The 17,871-nt window shown below is 36.0% G+C and overlaps 1 protein-coding gene across 1 annotated transcript; it reads left to right on the top strand.

Moving 5' to 3' along the window:
* The first annotated feature begins 12,549 nt into the window (after positions 1-12,549).
* si:dkey-63b1.1 lies at positions 12,550-17,108 on the top strand. The gene is made up of 2 exons (XM_087298042.1): positions 12,550-12,644; positions 14,386-17,108. The coding sequence occupies exon 2, from the start codon at positions 14,393-14,395 to the stop codon at positions 15,479-15,481; it is 1,089 nt and encodes a 362-aa protein (XP_087154168.1). The 5' UTR covers positions 12,550-12,644; positions 14,386-14,392; the 3' UTR covers positions 15,482-17,108.
* The last annotated feature ends 763 nt before the right edge of the window (positions 17,109-17,871 follow it).

Here is a 17,871-nt window from a genome sequence, read left to right as displayed (position 1 = left end):
AATAAAGTTTACATTAAAACATTAGTCTTAAGCAAGAAGCTTATAGTCCTGTTCAGTTCTTTTGTGCTGTGCTGTGAGCACATTCCTTTGGGTCATAAATACCTTGGAATCAGATTACAACTGACCATTCAGCCTGTTATTTGCAGAATTTGGTGCTTAAGTGGTCCAGAGAAGATATGTCAAATGTGGCCCCGTTACCTCAAAAAGTAAGTCAACCACTTTTGACAAATATTTGGCACAGTAAGCTTCGGCTAATGTAACTTTGAGCCTGAAGTGGCTCAGAGAAGATATGGCAAATATGGCCTAGTTATAACATATGCCGACCACTTTTTTGATTGGTCACTTTTGAGAAAGATAAAGTACAGCGATCATTTGATAATTATAGGGTCAAACCATAGGTCTTTGACATGGCAGATATCGGTAGTATCGGTATCGGTAGTAGCTAATTTGTGACCCAGATCTGGCAAACAGGAGCAGACCACCCTAGAGCCATCATTCCATTCAGTTTATAGTCTAGATGTAAGTTTCTGGTGTAGGTCAGATCTGGGTCAGAATAAAAGCAAACTGTGGCCAAGAACAGAGTACGTTCTGCTTCATTTGGTTGAATTTGGGCTGATATATGGTATTGCTGTGGCTTAATTGTGCCACAGATCTGGCAAGCAGGAGCAGACTGCCCAAGTGCCATCATTCCATGCGGTCTGTGATCCGGATATGTGTCTGGTGTGGGCCGGATTTGAGCCACATGAATTTTGCTATCTGAGTAAAAGTATTGCAGCTGAAGCTTTCAAACTGATGATCAGAAGGTCCAGAGAAAGACCACCACTCTAAACGTGGAAAGGAAATGGTTAGACTTTGAAAATGACCAAAACAGACACAAACTAAACTCTGTGTATTTCCTTGCACAGAAGGAAAACAATGTTCACTAAGAAAACAACGATTATACATTAGGATTTTAGAGTTGTGGTTCAGTAGTTGTGTGAATGACGCTGAACACCTTCTAAGATATGTGTTTTTGCTTGTGCATAAGCTGTTTGTGATGAGTATTGCTTTCTTTAAAACTTTCTCATCTTTACCAGTAGTCGGTGGTGTTTTTGTCTGTGTATTTTACATCAAGATAACATTTTTCTAAATGTTGTTCTGAAAGTAAAGCAAGAGCACAGTTCCGACCCCAATGATAAAGATGTTCAGAAATAATATAATTTAAATCACTTTAAGAGCAATTTTCTCCAGCTAATAACAATAAAAAACTGACAACCAATTAGAATCCATTGAGCTATATCAGTAAAAAATGCTTGCAAAACTTTATTCTACAGACAACATTGTGGAGAAGCACTGCTTGATGTTAAGTCCTAGCTCTTTTCAAAGATTAGTTAGATATCTTGCAAATAATTGGCCATGGGAAACCATGTCAAAAATGCATGGATGTTATGCAAGCCAGACTTAAAAATTCACTCACTCACTATCCTTCAACTTAATCCCTGAATAACGGTCAACACGGCTTTAAAACTGAAGTGTAAAAATAAAAGTACCTCTGGTATCCAGTGCTAGTTTCAGCATCTGTGTTCTTTGAAAAGCTGGGAAAATAATTAGTGTTGTTTCATTCTACGAATGTTACACTGACTACCCTCTCTAAATTCAGTTCACTTATACTGTATGAATTGCACAAGCATGATTCACTGGTCAGATGCACTAGTAACACACTAAGGATCTCTGCTGGTCACAAGGCATAATGCAAAAAAACTACATTATCTAAAAAATAAACAGGTCATTAATGTTCATCAGTGTTGGCGCATATATTGCTTTATTGTTATTTATTGCTATATTTATGGTTGCTGGGTTTGGTGTGAATGGGCCTTTACAAAGGTGCAATGTACAGTAGATGTTAACACTTCAAAGCTTTGCTGTTTAACCATTGCATGATTTAATGGAATACAGTAGTTTACATTAAACTTAAGTATAAAATTCACAATTTTTTTCTCCGTAAATTGTAAGTATTTATTTATTTTTACACAATATATCAGTCACACTGACCACTTACGTGAGGAAAATCAAGTCATGATTTTTATTTCTCAGGCCCCTTTAAAGACTACTTAAACCCTTACTAGCACTGTATTGATAACCTTGGAGATGCTGTTACCTAATGTGAAAGGGCATGAAAGAGGATGTGTCTAAGGAGAGAAGTGAAGCAAAAACAGGCAGGCTGTCCTCCATGTGTTGTTGAAATGAGGCAGTGGATTGTGCTGTTTGATGGTGACCCAGAGTCTCATGGGCAGACTAGCCTTTATTAGCAGCAGGTTCACCTCATCACACACTGATGAACTTAGAAAGCACACACATCCATTGGGAGCCTGGAGCATTTGAGAGCATAAGAAGTGCTAGTGAGGTGAATTCTACAGGAAAATGTGCCGTGTATCCAGAGTTTTGACCAGCAGAATCAGAGCAGACAACTTTGTAGTTTATTCTGTTTAAGAATCATCTATCAAAGCCAGGCTGAAACTACAGCAGTCAGCCAAAGGGGAACATATTCTCCAGATCTCAATACAGTAGAGCACCCATGGGTTTTAAAAATATTAAATATTATTTTATATATTATATTTATATATTTTTAAAAGTTTGGGGTCAGTTTTTTATGTTTCTTATTTTAAGCAAAATATTCTGTATATTATTATTATTATTGTTATTATTATTATTATTATTATTATTACAGTGATTTCTGAAGGATTATTTAACTCTGAAAACTGAAGTAATGAAGCTGAAAAATTATTGTTAAAATCACTGGTATGAATGATTAAATTAAAGTATTAGCTACTTTTGAACTGTTATTTTACAGTGCAATAACATTTGACAATTTGTACAAAATTTTTGATGGAAAGATTATTTTAAACCATTTAAAAATCCTACTGACCCCAAACTTTTGACCACCGGTAGTGCATCTAGATTATACACACACACACACATATATATATATATATATATATATATATATATATATATATATATATATATATATATATATATATATATATATATATATGATTGAGAGTGATTCCTGTGACGCTCCGGGAACAGACGAGTCTCGCAGACGTCCAGCTTCTCCAGCGCCTAGACTGCAGCTCTGTACAAGACGTTTGGCCAGAGGAGCCTCCCAGCTAGCAAAATTCATGTGGCTCACATCCGGCCCACATCAGACACTTACATCCGGCCCACATACCGCATGGAATGATGGCACTTGGGCGGTCCGCTCCTGTTTGCCAGATCTGTGCCACAAATAAGCCATAGCAATATCAGATATCAGCCAGAATTCAACCAATTGAGCCAGAACTGACCCTAATCTGGGCCACAGTTTGCTTTGATTCTGGCCCAGATCCGGCCCACACCAGAAACTTACATCTGGACCACATACTAAATGGAACGATGGCTCTAGGGCGGTCCGCTCTTGTTTGTCAGATCTGGGCGACAAAAAAAGCCAAAGCAATACTTTAGGTTTACAAAGCAAAAATTAGGCAGAATTCAACCAAATGAATCAGAACTGACACTATTCTGGGCCACAATTTGCTTTTATTCTGGTCCAGATCTGGCCTATTACTTATAATAAGTAAAGTTCTTAAAAGTTACAGCAGCCCAAAAGAAAATTTATATCAAGAGGTTCAGGGCTATGAGCCCACCTAAAGCAAATACTTTTCTCCATGATGGTAACTTTAGTCTATGTGGTCCACATATGTTTTAAGATAACTGGGCCACATCTCCTCTGGGCCGCTTTAGGCTTACAGGTTTAGGTTTAACTTTATTTGTCACAGAGAGGAAATTTGTCTTGGGCATAAAAGGTGCTACAACATTGTCTAAACAGACAGTAAAAATAAATAAAACAAAACAATTAAGAACAAACAGTTAAGAACATACATTGTTTACAGAGTAAGACCGTATATAAATATAAATATATAAAACACAGAACCCAGTCTAGTGCTAGCGCACTGCAGGAGCAGTGTTATTGGTAGAGTTCAACAGTTTTATGGAGGTAGGAACAAATGAAAGCTTCAGTCTATTAGTTTTACACACTGGCATTCTCAGTCTTTTTCCTGATGGTAACAGCTGATATTCACTGAAAAGGGGATGCTTAGAATCAGCGCTAATACGTATTGCTCTTTTTATAGCCGCCTTTTTTTACAGCCACATTAGCCAGAGCTAACTGTGCCAAATATTTGGCAAAAGTGGCCCACATGTGTTTTAAGATAACTGGGCCACATTTGCACCTACACATGTGAGCCACTTTAGGTTTAGACCCAGATTATCCTTAAATGACTATGCCACTATTTTGCCAACTGTGGCCCACATTTGTCCTCCATCATTTGGGGCAAGTTGATCATTTTCCACATGGGCCACACCAAGCTCACGTTCAGATTAAATTTAGCCATAAGTGCTAAATCTTTGCCTTGAATGGCCCAATAAATGAATTTAAATCTTTGGCCCCCCTTTGCCATTGTACAGGTGGGCCACTTCAGGGTCACATTCATTTTGTCTGGGCCGAAGGAAGACCACCAGTACCGCATAACTCCCTAAAGTCTTTTAGGGATTACATATGATTACATATAATAACATTCATATGTAATCTGGGTTGGTTTTTCTCAGGGTTTTTTAATTCTTCACTTTCGCCAATTGGTGAAGTTTTTTTCCTTGCCGCTGTCGCCACTGGCTTGCATGGTTCGGGATCTGTAGAGCTGCATATCAATGAATTTGCTTCTCAGTGTTTGGACTCCCAGTGGTGATTATTAAACCACACTGAACTAAGCTAAACTGAACTGAACTTAAACTTTGAAAACTGGACTGACACTGTTTTAATTTACTATGATCTTCTATGTGAAGCAGCTTTGACACAATCTACATTAAACATAAAAGCACAAAAGTGCTATACAAATAAAGGTGAATTGAATTGAATATATAACTATACACACATCTAAACACATTTTTAGACAACCTCTAACATATACAACACTCATAATTATTGCTAAACAAGTGTGACACACAAAACGTTAATTTAATTTTAAAAATAACTTATTAAAGGTGCAATTGGGGATTAAAACATTTTTTTTTGTTATGCTGGTTGAAAGTTTCTTCACATCTTAAAAGCAATAATTAAATTTAGTTTAAGTCAAAATGTATTTATATGTATTTGTGGGAGGTGTAGAACCAAGAAAGTTTGTCAATTCAAAACATTCAGCCTGAATTAGTGCTTAATTTGTAAATGAATGATTTCCAGAACAACCAAATGAGGCAAGCAATATTTGCGTCTTAATAGACGCGTAAACCTTTTGAGTTTACTAGCTTCATTCGTGCATTAAATTCGCTTTATTCACGTGTCAGATTCACTTCACAATAGATGTAGATTATGATCATGATCATGGGCAGTGCTTCTCTGACCACTCGGTGACACTAGCTTCATTGCTAAATGGCTAACATGGACTTTATTAAGAGAGTAGCTGTGTTTATGCACTTTAGGAAGGTTGATAAACAGCGTTGATTTGTTTGGTGCCATGTTTGAGTCCACTTGATCCATTCAGAGATGTACCCAGCTCTGTGAGTTTATCAACTCCTCCAGAAACATTACCTAGACAATGGAAGCTTTCAGCTGTGCATCGACTGAGCCAAGGCCAGTTTGATGAGCTGTTGTCCAGTGTTGGCAAGCGAACTTTACCCCAGGACACAAGCAACAGGTGCTAGGTCATAATCACATCCCTACAAGAACAAGCTCCTGATTGGTTACATGCCACCTCATTTTCTCGTATTGTGCTGCAGGATGTCTATTTGCTTCTTTGCATTGGCTTAATGTGTAAATCATGCTTGATGCTTCATCCGTGTCTGGTGTGAATGCAACATAACACCACTGACATTCTGGACCCACAGGGCCCACCATATGAACTGTGCCAGGGTGCGTTTCCCAATTCGTTTGAGAAGTGTAAGTGCTCAAAATCGGGCTCAGGCACGGTTCAGTTGCCCGGCCCTGGCCTGGCTGGAAGAGATGTGTCAGTGTGCGGTTCACTTGGGCTTTGGTGCCATACGCTTGTGAGTGCAAAGTGTGCCTGAGCCCAAAACTGAAGACGCAACATCACTTTAGGGGACTGTTTTATATGGATTTATTAATCATTCTTACTTTTCCACGAACATGAACTGTCATAGTTTATTAAAGACGTAAACCCCTCGCTACACATTAGCTGCACCTTCAGGAAACCTCCTAATACCTGCAACACGAGGACATTTATGATAATTTATGAGCGTCAAAAGTGGTGGATCTGTTCAGCAAAGTGCTTGACTGTGTGTCACTGCATCCCAAATGACTAAAAATAATACAAAACGATATAACTAAGGCAATCTCCACTGTCCTGAGCGAGAGTGCTTCCCTTCGAGCAAACTGAACAGTCGCATCATCGATGATGTAAGTGTGCTCAGATTCAGTAGGTAAAAATGCAATGTGAGTGCAGGCCGGAGGAAAGCGTAATGGGGGACATTCACACTTTGGCACAGTTTAAGGCAACTGTACCTAATGTGAGTGCGCCCTCAGATTACTTCACTATTATGTACCAAGCAAAAATAACTCACTCTGTCTAATCTTCAAGAAGATCCCACAGTTACCTCTTCCGTCAGGTTTTTTGGCTGACTTGCAATTGCTTCTGTCTCCCGCTTTCCTGACCCAGAGGCACAGCTTCATTTCTTTTGATCAGGCTCAATATCAGATTTACTCAAGATTTAAAAATAAATAAATAAAAAATTATATATGCTTGACCGCTTCTTTGGCATTTTGAAAATACAAACACTATTTAGGAAGACCACTATGCCTCTGCTTGCTGTTTTTCACTTGGACTCATTCACATTCTCTCTATTGCAAAAGTTAATGCCAGATCAAATAAAGTAAATGCCGAAACGCAAAACACAAATATCTGACATTTCCCGGAACAGGATCCGGCTCAAATTAAGCACTGCCCCGACCATTATGATATGCTCTCCTACCTGCTTAGCCAGAGAATGGCAGAGAATGGCAAGCAAACATCAACAACCTTCTTTATTTTTTTACATTTGGTATTGTAATTGTTATGTGTACTATAAAGTTTTATTTCTGATTTAGGTGCATTTATTTGCTCAGGATGTATGGCTTATATGGGGATTTGTAGGGTGGGATATCGGCTTTCAGTGCCATCAAGCCAACATTAACAGTTTTCGAGATCTCCTATTGCATCTTTAACCTTGTTACACAAACACATAACATAATAAGGTCATTCAACCAGATGCGGTCTATACATTGTTTCCCAGCACCATTCTCTTGTTTGCTCAAACATGATGATCCTGAAACTCTAAATCATCTTTGTTATATAATTAGAGATGCCACAACTTGTCTCGGTCTCCTTTATTTGTTTTAGAGAAATAACCTGATGAATGGATTGTCCTGTGATGTGCTTTTGTGCCATGTTTTCCATGTTCTGGATAGTCAAATCTGATGACAGGAGTCACTGATTGCTCCCTTGTGGAATAACTCGGAAGTCTTGTGGACAAATTGTACTGGACGGATAATTGCTGCTCTGTGTTGAATATTACGCCACATCAATTTACGGTGATCATACTTAGAATTCACTTTACCTCTGTTTAGTGTGCTTAACCAAGGAACAAGTCTTCTGTTTCTCTAATTCACACAGACAATAATGGAAACAGTTTATAATTGGCCTAGTTATTATTGTTATTTGTAATGATTGATTATTGATGATTATTTTTAATTGCACTTAATCAAATTTGTGAGTTTGTGTATGTGGGTGTGTAGTTTTGTTTACTTTGTTAATCATGAAATTCGTATAAACATATGTGACATTAATCTTTAATGTGTGCAATTCATTCATTTATTCATTTTCTTGTCAGCTTAGTTCCTTTATTAATCCAGGGTCGCCACAGCGGAATGAACCACCAACTTATCTAGCACATTTTTACACAGCGGAGGGCCTTTCATCAACAACCCATCTCTGGGAAACACACACACACACACACACACACACACACACACACACACACACACACACACACACACACACACACACACACACACAACACACACACACACACACACACACACACACACACACACACACAGTTGAAGTCAGAATTATTAGCCCACCCTTTTAATTATTATTTTTTCTTTTTTTATTATTTCCCAAATGTTTAACAGAGCAAGGAAATAATCATGCACAGTATGTCTGATAATATTTTTCCTCTGCAGAAAGTCTTATTTGTTTTATTTCAGCTAGAATGTAAGCAGTTTATATATTTTTAAAACATTTTGTCAAAATTATCAGCCCCTTTATATTAAGCTAATATATTTTCCCAATAGTCTACAGAACAAACCATCGTTATACAATAACTTGCCTAATTACCCTAACCTGTTAACCTAATTAACCTAGTTAAGCCTTTAAATGTCCATTTAAGCTGTATAGAAGTGTCTTGAAAAATATCTAGTCAAATATTGTTTACTGTCATCATGGCAAAGATAAAATTTTTCCGTTAAACAGAAATTGGGGAAAAAATAAACAGAGAGGCTAATAATTCAGGGGGGCTAATAATTCTGACTTCACATCTTGAAATATATATGTATATATATGTGTGTGTGTGTGTGTGTATGTGTGTGTATATATATATCTTCATATAAAACCAATTAATTAAATTAAAATAATTCCAAATTAAATGTCAAGGAAATATGGATGTGGTATGGGGTTGAAACAGTCAAAATCTCAAACAAAAGCATTGAATATAGGACAATTTCATTAAAAAAAAGAAAGAAAAAAACATTGCACACATTAGGGCGATGCAGTGGCGCAGTAGGTAGTGCTGTCGCCTCACAGCAAGAAGGTCGCTAGTTCGAACCTTGGCTCAGTTGCCGTTTCTGTGTGGGGTTTGCATGTTCTCCCTGCATTCGTGTTTGTTTCCTCCGGGTGCTCCGGTTTCCCCCACAATCCAAAGACATGCGGCACTGGTGAATTGGGTAAGCTAAATTATCCGTTGTGTGTGTGTGTGTGTGTGTGTGTGTGTGTGTGTGTTTGTGTTTGTGTGTAGTGATTTCAAAGATGAATTTTCAACAAATGATCCTTCACACATGATCAGTCACATGATCCTTCAGAAATCATCTAATATTAATGATTATTAACATTCTATTAGTACTAATGGTAATAATAATAATAGTAATAATGAACTGAGTAATAATTTTTAAAACTACATACAATAAATAATAAATAAATATTGAATAAATAAATATTTAACTTTTTTTACATTTAATAAATGCACTGTGATAAACAATTTAAAAAAAAAAACAAATTCTTTAAAAAAACAAAACATGAAAACCAAAAAACAAAAAAAACAAAAAAAAACTGACCCCAAATGTTTGATCGTTAGTGTATTTACACATATTTATTTAATTTTCTATGATTTTTTTTTTTTGTGTAGAAACAAAAAGGAGCTGTAATAAATCTGTTTTTTTAGAGCGTCATTTGGCCAGTCAAATTTATACCGGAACTAGTTACCATAGAAATATTGATTTGCAAAACAGTCTCTCTGTGGACCTCCTGCTGCTCTCATTCCCCACTGTCTGACGCTGCTGTTGAACACATACCAGACATGCAGCAGTGAGCCAGTAACTCTCAGGAGATTGTTGAAAAGCAATAGAAACAGCTGAAGGATTTTATCTGCTCATTTTTTCATTGAAACATAAATTGTTTAAAATATGATTTACGAGCAAGACCAGCTTTCTCATTCTTTCTGTTTCTCTTTCTGTCTGTGTTCTGCGTTATACTTAAACAGGGAATTAGCAGAGTTTGGATAGTCAAATTCAAAATGACATTTTATGATACAAATAGAGCTAAAACACCTGCTCTTCTTCAACATTCTCGCCTAATTCAGGCTGCATTGACAACAGAAAAGTATCATTTATCTTAGAACTCCTGTATAAACTGTGCTGCCTGATGCCAGACCCAGATAACAGATGCAGATGGCCTCCTGGTCTCCTCCACCCCTGACCTCCTCTGAACCTCCCACAAAAGTGTTGCCACCACCAGCTTTAATTAAGCAATCCATCTCAGGTGAGAGCGAATGTGCTGATTACAGCACCCACTGTCTGCGTGACCTGCTTTATGAAAAGCTGAGCAGAAAAGTAAACCAATCAAGAATGATATAAAGACACTCACTATTTATATTTTTAGAACCAATAATGCTGCATAATTGTAAATATTCTTATATAAATATGTGTATTTCTTATTTGTACAGTTAAAAACATGTCAACAAATGCACATATTGCACATAAACCATCTAGTTGTACATTGTGAAAAAAAGCAGGTAGGCAGGTGCCGGAAAAAACAAAACAAAAACAAAAACAAAAAAACATAAAATAAAGGGAATTATAGGTTCACAAAACCCTCAAGTACTTTTTTTTTTAACAGATTTGTGCATGTTGCGTATCAGTTAAGACAATGTTAGCACCTGTCAGCTTTAATTGTGGGGAATTTTTTTTTATAATTTTAAGCTTTTGTCAGCTAATTTCAGCTTCTGGGTTTAAAATGATTTTTGGGGCGGGATCCAAATCGGCGACATAGCACAAAACTGCAAGTGCAAAGATGACGCGTCGGTTTCTGATTATTATTCATAATCATAATCAATGCGTGTGGGTATAAAACTTATGCCAGAATAGCTGGTCGTTCATTCCCCTGTGGCAACTTCTGAAATAGCAACAAAGCCGAAGAAAAATTAATGAATGGTTTTGCTTGTATGGGTGTTTAGATATAAGCATGTACAGTACATTAAAATTGCATTATAACAACAGCACCAGCTTTGGTGTGTAAATGTGTGTACTTGTTAATGTGGTTCACAAGGACACAAAATTGTATAATGACTTTTTGTTGTAAGTCATTATAAATCAATTTACATTGTATAATGATTCTATGGTGATGTATGTGTGTAATGATTGTATAATGACTATAATGAGTCATTATAATTATTTACATCTACACTATTAAGATGGTTTAAAAGAACATTTCTTGTTTGCTTGTAATTCAGCGACTAAAATTAGATTAGATTAACAAGCAGGCTCATGCTGAAAACATACAACTATATGCATTTATGGAGAGCGCCAAATAAGTGCCAGGCGGTACATTTTATTGCATTTTTTTTTTTCTCAAATTTGCCAAAAGCCACTATGTACGCTTTTTGAGTGCCATTTACTCCTGCTGTTGTTGTATAAATTCACCAAGGGTCACTGTTGACTGACTGACTTATTGACTGATCATCACTCCTCCTTTCCTAAACCCAACCAATAGTGTTTTCAAAAACACTGATTGACCCCTTCCACCCACTTCCCTAAACCCAACTGAGAATTTAAAAAAAAGCAATCAAGAAAAAGAAAAGCCCTCGCCGGATTTTTACCACATTCTCACCCTGTTATTTACTTGTTTGTTTTATTTTTTGGCTTCTGTTTTTATATTACCCACTTTCTGAAACTTTTCTTCACCAGACTCGAACCTCATCGTCATGGTCAACTTCTCTCTGTGACTCAAGACCACTTGCATACATAACGAGCAAACTGGACAAACTGTTGACAGCGGGAATGCCGTCTATATGGAAGTAAGTGATCAGCTGGTAAGCGTGAAAAGGAACGCCGTCATACCACCCTGTAGTGTTTGTTTTAAAGACAAAATGCAGCCATACGTACTTCTGGCTACATAATCACAATTTCCAGAAATATGTAAAGGGCTACATTTTCAGAATGAGCCTATGTTAATAGTGTGGGGCATTTAAGATCAACCTGTCAAATTTTATGCTGTAGGACAGATGAGCCTAGAAAAGGAGAAAAAGAATCAGAAGATGTCAACAGTATTGAAAGAAAGAAAGAAAGAAAGAAAGAAAGAAAGAAAGAAAGAAAGAAAGAAAGATTTTTTTTCTCATTTATTACGCATGTCAGTTTGATAAACTAAAATAGATTATTATAAATAAATACTCCAATAACTGTTGTTTATAAACAATTCCAAAACAATTTTAACTTACAGTAGTAGTTGGCTAAATTTATTGCAAACTTTATTGAGAGGAGTGGAGAGACTGGAAACATATTTTCAAACTCAAAATCTAATATCCATGTCCATGGGTCAAGGATAAGCACTTTAGATTGTTTGGCCTGTTTACAGAACTCAACATTTGCTTTTATTAGGTTTATGAGAAACCCTAAAATACTTTTTCAAATTATTTCTGTAAGAAAATAAATCGGAGATGTTTTATTGCAAGATTGTGAAATTCTTCTGGAATACAAGCTTAATGTCTGCCTTATCTACGGTCGTCAGTCTGAAGATTTGTTAAAAAATGCAGCGTCACACTTGACTCACAATGTTTATCTTCATATCAGCTTCATAACAGTTATGCGTGCAAGTGTTTTACTCACTCGAAAGACAGCCAGACCATGACAAATGGAAAGTGAGAACAGATCCAGGCGTCCAGTGACGACAGTCTCATTACGCGTTTATAAGAGCGCCTGTCTGATCTCACCAGTGTCTAGTTGGAGGAGATTCAGCTGGACAACACATCGGAAGTTAACGGACTGTGACTCTGGACATACAACCTGGAGCTGACACTTATCATGAAAGGTAGGTGAGATTCTAACAAGGCCTAACAATGATTGTATTCAAACGGAAAGTTTATATATATATATATATATATATATATATATATATATATATATATATATATATATATATATATATATATATATATATATATATATATATATTACAACTACTTAAATATTACCAAATCATTTTATCCAGTAACACTTTATTGCAAGGTGTTATTGTTACGCATGAAAAGTATGCACTATAGTATTACAAATGCTTACATGCAATTAACCTTTAGCCTAACTTGCATTCTAGCCCTAACAAAAAAAAAAAAAAAATCTAATTACTAGTATTAAAATCTATAATTGATCATTAATTAAACTAATATTTCATTTTAATAAATCTTTAATTCTTAGATGGATGGGAAGGGAGATTCCTAAACTGGGATTCAATATGTTTCAAATTTTTATAATCCACCATATTTTGTATGATTGCTTCTGGAAATACTTGGAAAGTTTTTGCTCAGGCAGATGGATCAGTTCCAACAGATGACTAACCTTCATTCCTTGAGTTTGTCAAAAGATTAATGTACACTGTAAAATACTTACTTAATTTACCTTTAAAATGTGAGTAAACATATTGCGCTAAATCAACAAGTTGTTTTTACTTTAAAAAGTAAGTATAGCCATTGACAACTCTTATAATTATCACAGGTTGTTTACTTAATAATTATATGGCAAAGAGTTTTCTCTCTTTTGTAAATGGTCACTTAATCGCTTTTTAAAGTGTAGTCTACAATATGCTACAAAATAATATTTAACTACTTCACAGATTGTTACTTACCATCTTGTGTAATCGCTCAACTAAAGTGTTTAAACTAAGTTTCACTCCAAAATTGCATTTTTTTTTATTAATTTGCTATCTAATTTTATTGTCTATTTTCTCCTCTGCTTATTGGTTATTTATTTTGTCTTAGCTATTTTAATTACCAAACTGAATCACCTAAAATCATTTTCAATCTGTAATTACTAGTAATTTTGATAGATTAACTTACACACTGTTATATTTTCTTGTAAACTGTAGTTCGATGACCTTTGCTTCATTAATAAACTTGTATGTATGTTGTTTAGCAAGGGTTCTTTCATATATATATATATATATATATATATATATATATATATATATATATATATATATATATATATATATATATATATATATATATATATATATAAGCATTAATACACTTCAATTAAAAAAAAAGGCAAACTTTTTCATATGTTCTAAAACGTCGACACTGGGGCTCAGTGTGTAGCGTTGCCACCCCACAGCAAGAAGGTCACTGGTTCGAGTCCTGGCTGGGTCTGTTGGCATTTTTGTTTAGAGTTTGAATGTTCTCTCTGTGTTTGTGTGGGTGCTCCGTTTTCCCCCACAGTCCAAACACATGCACTATAAGTGTATTGAATAAACTAAATTGGCCATAGTGTATGTGTGGGTGTGAATGGGTGTTTCCCAGTACTTTTGTGGCTGGAAGGGCATCCACTGTGTAAAGCATATGGTGGATAAGTTGGCGGTTCATTCCGCTGTGGCAACCCCTGATGAATAAAGGTACTAAGTAAAAAAATAAAATGAATGAATAAATGAACATCATCTAAAACTTCTGAACACTGATTTGGTGGAGCTTCATCCATTTCATCTTAATTGACAACTTTTTTGCTGTGTGCATTTAAATACAATTTAGATTGTATGCTAAAAAACCACATCTATTTCATAGTGTCCCAATGGAGCTGAACTCTTCGACTCTCTTCTGCAACGACACAGTGGCCTGGACATGGCTGTCTTCTGTCCAGCCTCCATTTCTGGCTCTTATCAGCATCTTGGGAGTGTTGGGAAACAGCCTGGTCCTCTGCGTGTTCAGCCTCCAGCGGAAGCCGTGCAGCGTAGCTGATGTATATCTGGGCAACCTGGCAGCTGCAGACCTCATTATGGTCCTCTGTTTACCCTTCTGGATGGTCACCATTGCCCAGGACTACCAGTGGAACTTTGGCCAGTTGCTCTGCAAAGTGATCAACACTGCCATCCCCATGAACTACTATTGTAGTGTACTTTTTCTAGTGCTAGTCAGCGTGGACCGCTACCTTGCACTGGCCAAACCCATGAATCGCACTAAAATGAGGTGCCCTAAATGGGCCAAGCGTATCTGTGTGATGGTTTGGGTGGCCAGTTTCATTCTCAGCCTCCCAAACTTGCTTTTCCGAAGAGTACGTTTCTTTTCAACCTTAGAAGTTGAAGCCTGCTACCTGGCATATCCTCATCCAGCCTGGATTCTCCAGCGCAACCTTACAAGAAACTTAATTGGATTCCTGGTTCCACTGCCAGTCATTTCACTTTGCACTTTTCACATAGTCAAGGCCCTTAAAAATCGTAGTCTGATGATTCAGCCGAGAGTTCAGACAGAGAGAAAGGCTGCTAAACTTGTTTTGACAGTCCTCATTGTGTTTTTCTTTTGCTGGACACCCTTTCAGCTGATGCGACTCCTCAGCACCCTCGACTACTTTCAACTTGTTTCTGGATGTTTGTGGGAGGACATATTGCAAATAGGCATTCAGCTGGCAACCTATTTAGGGTACAGCAATAGTGCAATAAACCCATTCTTGTACGTCATCGTAGGAAGTCACTTCCGGAAAAGAGCTCTAGGAGTTTTTCAGAATCTTTTGTCTTTTAGAAGGAAGAGCAGTTCTTCTGTTCTCACAAATGTCACTGTTATTAGCAAGTGCGGCGACAGTCCTAAAGACAACAGAGTGACGCCACTGACACTGAAAAGAGTATATCCACCCCTCACACATCAAATCGTGAGCAGGTCATCATGAAGATGCAAAGAATCTCAAGCAGGTCAACGTCAAGTTTTGATCTAATCTGTCAGAACCGTGTGCAAATAATTTACAGTAATTTCTTGTAACTGAGGGGCTGTTTACACATTTTCAGGCAAAAACTTGAAACTTTTTACATATTATGTCTTTTAGTCTACATTACCATGGCATTTTTAATTAATCTGGATGTTCATTGGATTGTCATATCCATTCAAACACTGTAAAATAAGAGTCTATGAAAAAAAGTTGACATTAAGCATGATGAGTTTAGGGAAATGTAGGTTAATATAAAGCACTAACAGACACACAACAATGACAGAGTATTTGTTAGTGTTGTTGCTAACGCTTCATCAGCAAAGAGCAGATTTACTTTACATTACAACACACAAGCACCAAGCCGACGACGACACATTGTCATTTCCTTACAGGTGCTGTTTGCTAGTATACTACACTGTTTTGCACCAAATACTGGCATGTGATTTGTACTGGATACCTTCAACTCCCCATTGAAGGGTTTGATCTCTATTTTTCTATCCATTTTAGTACTTTAAAGTACCTTTATGTGGGTTGCACATCTGACATGAGGGGACATTCAGCCCTCCGCCACATCTATAAAATTCAAACATTTTGTTTATGAGAGTTCACAGAATTCCAGCATTGATGCTAACACTGTGACTGCATGGCATCATTGCTTTAGTTCTCACTGGCAATCCAAATGCAAACTGTAGTTTTTGAGAGATCTTCCTGGCGGCTTTTTCTAGTAACTGAGTTTCTATAGTTTTGATACACTATACCCTAACATCACAGTAAATGTTTTAGCAGAGCAGTTCTGGCACATTTGTAAGTGTAATGAAAAAAAAAAAAAACTCATTTATGTGTTATTGTGCTATATTATTTTACTTTCCCCACATTTTTTGTCATCTGTCATAGCCGAGGTCAGTAAAAAATATGATGTGAAGATGGCAGAATTGGTGGAAAATTCCTGCTCACTCAAGTGTTACAGGATATAAATGATTACCTGTGACTTCTCACTAAAATTCTTTCCTTGTGTGTTACTGAACTTCTGTGGACTTGTCTTTTAAAAATGTCTACTTGTACATTTTACAATCATTAGTTAAAATAAAGAGAATGTTTAATTGTGAACCCCATTACTCTTTATTACAGCATTTTGTTACAATAGTTCATATATATGAAATCCTAATGACCCCAGACGTTTATTTATTGATCTTTATTGAGAAAGCAGTGTACATTTAAAATGAAAGGTTTTAGCCTGTGTTTTTATCATTATTATTATTATCATTATAAAGACAGCAAATGTATATATGGGTGTGTATTTAATGTTTATTTATAATATTACAGATGTTGTGTTATATTACTCAAAATAATTTAAACTGACTGTTTAAATACTGTAATAAATCATACTGTGATACCTGACTATGCCATTGATGTAGCTTGTTTTAAATAAAGCAAAAGTCACTGTTAAAATGTGTTTAATTTATTGTTGGTTCAAGCAACAAAAGGTTATTAGATACAATAAAAATCTCGGTAAGGATGCACCTGTTTCCTCTAGAAGCTTCCTCCCTGCTCATTCATTGTGTGCTGGCTATAATAAATTGATATGTCCTTCATGATGGTGGACTTCTATTGATTTTTGGGACATGGAGGGCCGAGCGGGGAGAAAACAAGGAAGCATCAAATGAAGTATCTAGGTGTGAATCACTTTGAAAAAACATGGCTGCCATTTGAATAAATATCAAATCTGATATATATATATATATATATATATATATATATATATATATATATATATATATATATATATATATATATATATACATTTTTTATATATAATTTATGTATCAAACATTTTTTTGTTGATAGACAGTTTCCGGCTTTTTTTAATATAATAATTTATGATACTTTTTTTTTCTGTGTTTTGTAAGTTGTTGTGTTTTAAATCCATTAATTACTTGTTTATTTTCAACAAATAGTGCAAATAAATTAGCCTCTTCCCAAAAAGTGCATTGCAATATTTCAGTGCTGCAATGTGCCAGTATCAAACAAAACTGTCTGCAGTAGCACACAGGGTCTTAGTTTTACAATTTATAACTATTAATTAATTACATTATATAGATTTTAATGCACTTTTGTTTTTATTTCCCATTTTTGGCACCGCTTGATGTCTGAGACCCTGAAGAAAAGCAGATGAGAATCGTTGGTGGTCTTCACAGATGTTATTCAGTTATGCTGAGTGAATCATGATGAAACTAAAGTTTTCTTCTTGCTCATTTGTCTGACTCAAGCAACATTTTAATCCCTCATTGTCTACCCATATTAGGCAGTTATCGCAACTGTTATAATTAAAGGTACACTATACAGTTTTCAATTAA

Source organism: Danio rerio, chromosome 20, assembly GCF_052040795.2.
Source record: "Danio rerio strain M-AB ecotype USA chromosome 20, GRCz13ab, whole genome shotgun sequence".
In the NCBI taxonomy this organism is placed as follows: domain Eukaryota; kingdom Metazoa; phylum Chordata; class Actinopteri; order Cypriniformes; family Danionidae; genus Danio; species Danio rerio.
This window is presented reverse-complemented; position numbering and strand designations above follow the sequence as displayed.

Excerpts from the sequence above, each read along its gene's own strand:
- si:dkey-63b1.1 (XM_087298042.1), top strand. The coding sequence starts at position 14,393 with ATGGAGCTGAACTCTTCGACTCTCTTCTGCAACGACACAGTGGCCTGG.